Genomic DNA, 6594 nt, shown 5'->3' with positions numbered 1-6594 from the left:
CGATATTACATGTCATGCATGCCCATAATCATGTAAAATATAATCTATTAACTTTCTTATAATTTTCTGAAAATAACTGACTTCAAAGTTCAAGTTGACAGGAATAAGAAACCAGTGCTTTCGTGTTAGTAGTTTTACGCATGATGACAAATCGCTTAGTTTTACTCATAGGCCTAAAACTTGTGCTAATACTCCTGTGTTATATCAATCAGTTATACATGAAAAAGTTCAGGCAAAAACAGTAGAACCAAAGTCTAACCCACACAAACCATGTGAATGTTCCTTTATGGGTTTGATACTACAAATGACCTTTTAATTAACACAAGTAAATTATTGCAGCGGCTCCCTACACAGCGGACAAAGCAGCATTCATCCCGTATTCCTGCCTCGTTGCTTGTCTGAAATGTAACAAAGTGTTTGATGCCAGAACTGATTAGATAATTACAATGGAGAGATGATGTCCCCTTTCTTCCTGGCCTTGTAACGTTCATTCACGTTCTCTATTGAATTATGACCTTCCAACAACGTTCCAGTATTATTCTCCACGTTAAGAAGATAAACGTTGATCTAGTGCAACAGTCTCAAAGGTTTTAATTGGCCGATTAAACCAATGTTAATGTTCTGGAAATAATATTTACACAAAAACGAGGAGTTCCTGAAAAAATTCATTCTTATAAAATATTTCATGAATGGCAAACACAGAATAAGCTCACAATTATCTTTGAGATGAACACAACACAATCAACAATTTCTCCAGGTCGACACACACGCAATAGACAATTCCGATTACAACTCGATAAATCCCACTCTTTTAGCGAACAGAAAGACCAACAACAAGCTAAGTATTTCTCCCTTAAATCAGGTAAAAATAGCACACAAACACAGTTGAAACAATACATACATGTAACAAAATATTTAAATGACACATACGAAATAAATACATGAACAGATGAGAATCAAATAATAAATACACAAATAAATAAATAACATTGCTACACTACGATTGCCCTTTGCATACATCATGAATTGACCGTCAGTTCCCATACCGTTGCATTTCAAAGTCTTGCATAAAGTCATCGTCAACACCATAAAAACAACGTTGTGCAAAATCATGGCAGCTTCCACAGTTTGGACAGGGCTCATCGAGCTTTGACTGCGGAGCGCCGCAGTTCCCAGGTGTAAGGTAGGTAGGATGTCCGGTGTTCGTCGTCATCCCAAGTCTTTATAGTGCATAGCCTAATACCGGCTAAATAAAAGTCCCACTGTGTAATGACTGCGTGTCCATCAACCTAAGGGGAAGAGAGAGGAAAAAGAAAAGCTCCTTATTTATTGATCTCCATTACAATATCAAGCCTCGTAAAGGAACATACCTTCTAATATAAAACCATTAGTCAAATGTAGAAGTATGTGCTTAACTATAGACTGACATATGTCTTCAGGTAATCCAATATATTCACTTTATAGACAAGATCACATATGTAATACCATCAACCTGTGTTAGTATAGAAAAGTTACAGTACAACTGGTGTAATCCAAATGATTGGATTAGCAGATGATGGTTAGGTTGAATGATGTACAAGTTGAATGTGTGTGTGTGTGTGTGTGTGAGTGAAGGCTCACCTTCCTCACCTCTTCATAACAGGTCTGAAGGCAGTGACCTTGTCATCCTGCAGGGTCACACATGTGTCACTGAGTTCCGAGGGCTCTGTCTCTGCCTTCCCACTGGAGAATCCTAGACAACAACAGAAACCACACTGTAAGAAACTTGCTGCAGCCAGGTCATTGTATAGCGTTTATTTGTCAATATTATTTTTGATAGCAGTGAAACAAATGTGCATTTCTGAAACACATTTCAATATTGTATAACTTTATACGAGTAATTTCACAATTACAGATATTCAAAATTGAACACAAGTGTCACAACACGTACATACCTTCAATAGTGGAGTATTGGCATGAGTCTGAAAGCGCAGGATAGGAGGAACAGTGCAGTTGGAGGGCCTTGTGGTTGTAGCTGCCTGCACTATAGACCTTAGATTGCAACAAGGGGCCCTCCTGGAAAGGGTTCTCAGCATTGGATATGTTAGTAGGATCCTGGAGGCCCCTGAGGGGCCCACACTGTCTGGTACCAGTCACTGGTAGCCTGGTCCCCTGTAGATGGCAGTCTCCCAGCATGCTCCCTGTCCGGAGCTCTGGGGCCCCGTGGTGAGCAGAGCCCAGGATGACCCCCGTGGCCGCTGTACGCGCCAGAGACCAGATCCTCGGTTTGTCCCGGTCCGACACCTCGAAGTGTGACAGGGACACAGTGTGAGTGCCCGTGGGGATGGTGGTGGTGGTGGAGGGGGGCTTGGACGTCACCAGTGGATCAAGGAAGTCCGAGGGCATGGTGGGTAGAGAGGGCAGGGTGGGTAGGCTCTTGATACCACATGGGAATGAGTGGTGGAAGCTGTTGGGCAAGGAGAGGGAGAGCTCTGAGCTGCAGTCTCTCTTTGGAAGGCCTCCAGAGCCAACACCACCACTGGACATGGCCCTGTGGAGGTCCTGCTGTTCCTCAGGGCCCCTGGGTGCCATCTTCTCACAGTCACTGTCCAGCTTGTCACAGTCCTCGTCCTCCATGTCCTCCAGGTCACTCAGATGAAGGTCTTTCTCATCTTTACACTCACTGGAATCTGAATGATGAAATATACAGGAATAGTACTGGTGATATTAGGAGAAGAAGCAGTATAATTTTCACTGGAATCTGAATTGTCAAATACACACAACATGATATGTGGAATAGTAGTTATATTCAGGAGCAGAAGCTGTCATTTTGATCAATTCACATTTTTTTGTTATTGTAGGTGATGTGGATTAGTTTAAGAGGAAGCAAGCTACTGTAAATCGTTGTGAAAAAATATGTTTTTTAAAAATGCTTTACTAGACGGAAGAGGGAAGTGGATGTGTACCTTTGGTGACACAGTCTTGGTCACTTTTATCCAGGTCGTCCTTCCTGTCATCCCCAGCCTTATTCTTTGGTGACCAGGTCATCTTGTTCTCCTTCTTTAGCCTCCTCCTGGCGTTGGCGAACCAGGTGGAAACTTGGGTGAGGGTCATTTTGGTGATGATGGCCAGCATGATCTTCTCGCCCTTGGTGGGGTAGGGGTTTTTCCTGTGCTCGTACAGCCATGTCTTCAGGGTACTGGTGGTCTCACGTGTGGCATTCTTCCTCCTGGCTGACCCATTAAAGTCCATAGTCCCATACCTGGTAGTAATAGCAGACAACACATTAGCCATTAGCAACATTAGCATATAAACTCATAAACTATTCACCCAGACCCATGGCACTCCTGGAGTGTTGTCTGAAATATAGACTATACAGCTCTGCTCTATCTAGCAGTATAGAGCTGCATAGATTGTGACCTTTTGCTCTGGAGGTGTGAGATTCCTTGAATGTAAGTTATTACTCATGAATGACAGGGCTTTATCACACTAACAAGGAATAGCTGAGCTGATGCACTACAGATAAGGACTACAGGGCTTTATCACACTAACAAGGAATAGCTGAGCTGATGCACTACAGATAAGGACTGTGTGGGGTTCCGTACCTGTCATATTGGTACTGGCCCAGTGAGTGGTCATAAGGATAGTAGGTGGCAGGTTGAGTTATACCAGAATGCAGAGTGCCTGTGCCATCCTTCATTTCATACTGTGGATTCTGAAATAAGAAAACAACTTTATGAAGCATTTAGGGAACTTTATTTGATTATAAATATTGGAAACAAAGTTGATGTACATTTTGTGCTACTTTACTCCCTTCCAAGTTGAAACATAATAGGCTACTGGTAGCCTAAATATTAGTATTTTTAAAACTGCAAAGTCTATTCGAGCCATCCATCAGGCAGGCAGGCTACTCAAAGTCATTTCAATAACGAAATACTTGGAGAGTAATTTTGATCAGCATCCATCTTGATCGATCGCATCCCAGCCACCCCCATCCACTATTAGATTAAACGGGATGTACCAGAGATGAGTAGATAGCAGCGGAGGGCTCGGCGCTGTAGGGGAAGTAGCTGGCATAGTTCTGGCTGGCGGCGGCCGCGGCAGCGTAGGGCGAGCTATACATCCCTAGTGCCGCGTTGAGCTCCGTCCGTGTGCTGGCCAGGAGCCGGTTCTCGTAGGAAGGGCAGCAGAAGGTAGCAGGAGTCTGGGTACCGCTCGTCCCGTCAGAGACCGACCTGGAAATCGAATCGCAGCAAGTCGTACTGGGGTTTGCCGACACGAAAAACTGCATGAAGAGAATTGTGGATTATAGACATGTCATTCGTGTTTCGTGTATGAGCTCTGTTATCTTCATATCTAGAATATATTTTGATATGGTTTTGAGATACAGGACAATTCAGGTAAGATGGAGACTAGATATAAACGCGTGCTGTGTGTGTATGCCTAATTCGATTAAAAGTTTTAGAATCGCATTTGACATAATATCCAGGTGAAATCATAAGGTACCATTTTGGAAATAATGTGTTTCAGTTAATTTAGCTTTTTTATTTTATATAAAAGGAATTCCCAAAGTATTCATATACTGCCCGACTAAGCTATTGTAGGCTACTGAAATTTGATGAAAACAAAGGATCTAAAACTTTTAATACTCTTATAGGAAAATAACTTATTTCTAGTTGAATGAAAGTTCTGAGAACTTTTATTGTATACATTTGTCCAGTTGCCTCCAAACAAATATATTTAAACCATAAATCCGTACGGCTACTTCACGTTTTCTAAATAATAGTTATTGTCAATACCAAATTCAGAGATCTCTGAATGAAAGAGAAAGTTGGGAAGGTTCACTGTTAACTTCAGAGCGCAATTAGGCTACACAACGGAGCTATAGCGTAGTAATAAACAGAGGTCTTTTGTCATATCAAAACAACACGTGAGTACATTCATAATTCAATTAAATTGGACCTGTGTTTATGTCTGTCGATATTTTGATTAAACAAAAGCGTCACCTGAAAATAGCTGTCAATATTTTTGAAAGCAACCATTCAGTGCTGCATCTAGATTATAGAGTGAGCTGTTCAAATTAAAATGATGCTCGTTTGTTTACATATTTGTCACTTTGAAATTGAGAGAGAAAAAAGCATGTTGATATTGTCTTACCTGTGAAGTTGCATTATAAGGATATCCAAACTGAGAGAAAGACATAGCTGCTTCTTTTGTTATCATCAGGAATATTCTTCACCCTTGATCGATTGTAACCAATTCTACTTCAAATCCACCTTCTTACACACATTTCCACGCACGGCCTCTCGCTCAATAATAGATGATTGCACTTAGGAGGGAGAGTTGAGGCTGGTACCAACAGCTGCAGATAGTTTTATATATGAATAATCCCCCGAAGGAAATGATAAGAAAATGAAATTACGCGTCATTAAATTCAAAAATGGTTGTTGTATTAGCTGAAGAAGGCTTAAAGGATAACGTAAGACTTGCAAGATATGGACTCTGCTTGTGCTATTATTTGTGCCTCTATAGTTCTTTAGCATTCACCCATGCAAGGGTATCAGTGTGACGTCATTGTAATCCCGGAACGACAGGACAGCAAGGATAGAATAATGTCTTTGCCAATCACATCTAACATCGCGTTTTCTTAAGGTGTTCTGTGCACTCCCCGTGTCCCCTCGGCTTTGTGCAGTGGTCTTCTTCACTTGCTTCAATGATAAGAGTATAAAGGAAAGGGGTTGTTCTGGTACAGTTGTGGAACTGTCAGATAGACCAAGGCTCTTGATGCGTATCATGTCCAATTATAAAATAATACCAACTGAAATGACCACCGAGCATATTTTGTTATTATTATGCATAGAATAATACATATTTATTTGGACAATATTTGAACTGAAAGCTTTCAGTTATGTTTTCTTTCATTTGGGATATCTGATTCTTTGCTATTTCTTATCAGCATCTTCATCATAAAATAATCATTTTAGTTAGTTAGTCTTATGTGCTCACCTGAACAATAATACATATTTATCCAAACAAAAAAATCTTCATTTGAAGACACTATACCTCACTCACTTATTCTGTCTTTTTTACATTGGGATTTGCGGACTATGAATATTTAAAAGTGAACACCAGTGGATGGTCGTGGGTTTAACGCGTTTTTACGACCTCTGTGCGCCTCTATCTGTCCGGTCAGAGGTGTAAGACCGACTTAATGACGATGATGTTCCCATCTTTCTCTATTAGAGAGAGAGGAGGATAGAGAGAAGGGGGGTGAATCAGGAGGAGAGGATCGGTCCCAGTAGGAGCGGATGGAAAGGCTTTGGCAGGTCAATAGACGAGTGATTGATGCGTGCCTGGAGACCTACGTGACCATTACGCGTAATGCGTAATTGCATCAATTAACAAATGGATACATGCCCTTGTTTAACCAGCAAGTTACACAGTTCCTGAGTCTGAAATGGCACCATATGCCCTATATAGTGCACTACTTTCGAACAGGGCCAATAGGACTCTGGTCAAAAGTAGTGCACTATATAGGGAACAGGGTGGGACGCAAACATAGTGAAACTATGCCTTTGAGGTAAAACCCGAGAGCTGTGTGGAAAAAACGACGTG

The 6594-nt window shown here is 41.4% G+C and overlaps 1 protein-coding gene across 3 annotated transcripts; it reads right to left on the bottom strand.

Moving 5' to 3' along the window:
* Positions 1 to 288: 288 nt before the first annotated feature.
* On the bottom strand, positions 289 to 5654 carry LOC112236978 (iroquois-class homeodomain protein IRX-6-like). Of its 3 annotated transcripts, none has more exons than XM_042321206.1 (7): positions 5137 to 5654; positions 4001 to 4264; positions 3585 to 3694; positions 2946 to 3241; positions 1935 to 2669; positions 1621 to 1732; positions 289 to 1289 (listed from the first exon to the last, which is right to left on the bottom strand). In XM_042321206.1, exons 1-6 carry the CDS (start codon positions 5200 to 5202, stop codon positions 1626 to 1628), a joined length of 1578 nt encoding a protein of 525 aa, XP_042177140.1. In that variant the 5' UTR covers positions 5203 to 5654; the 3' UTR covers positions 289 to 1289; positions 1621 to 1625. The 3 variants fall into 3 exon arrangements, with proteins under 3 accessions (XP_042177140.1, XP_042177139.1, XP_042177141.1); XM_042321205.1 differs by having other exon boundaries at positions 1630 to 1732; XM_042321207.1 differs by having other exon boundaries at positions 1630 to 1732; positions 4001 to 4214.
* Positions 5655 to 6594: the final 940 nt, after the last annotated feature.

Source organism: Oncorhynchus tshawytscha, linkage group LG04 (genome assembly GCF_018296145.1).
Source record: "Oncorhynchus tshawytscha isolate Ot180627B linkage group LG04, Otsh_v2.0, whole genome shotgun sequence".
Lineage (NCBI taxonomy): Eukaryota > Metazoa > Chordata > Actinopteri > Salmoniformes > Salmonidae > Oncorhynchus > Oncorhynchus tshawytscha.
This window is presented reverse-complemented; position numbering and strand designations above follow the sequence as displayed.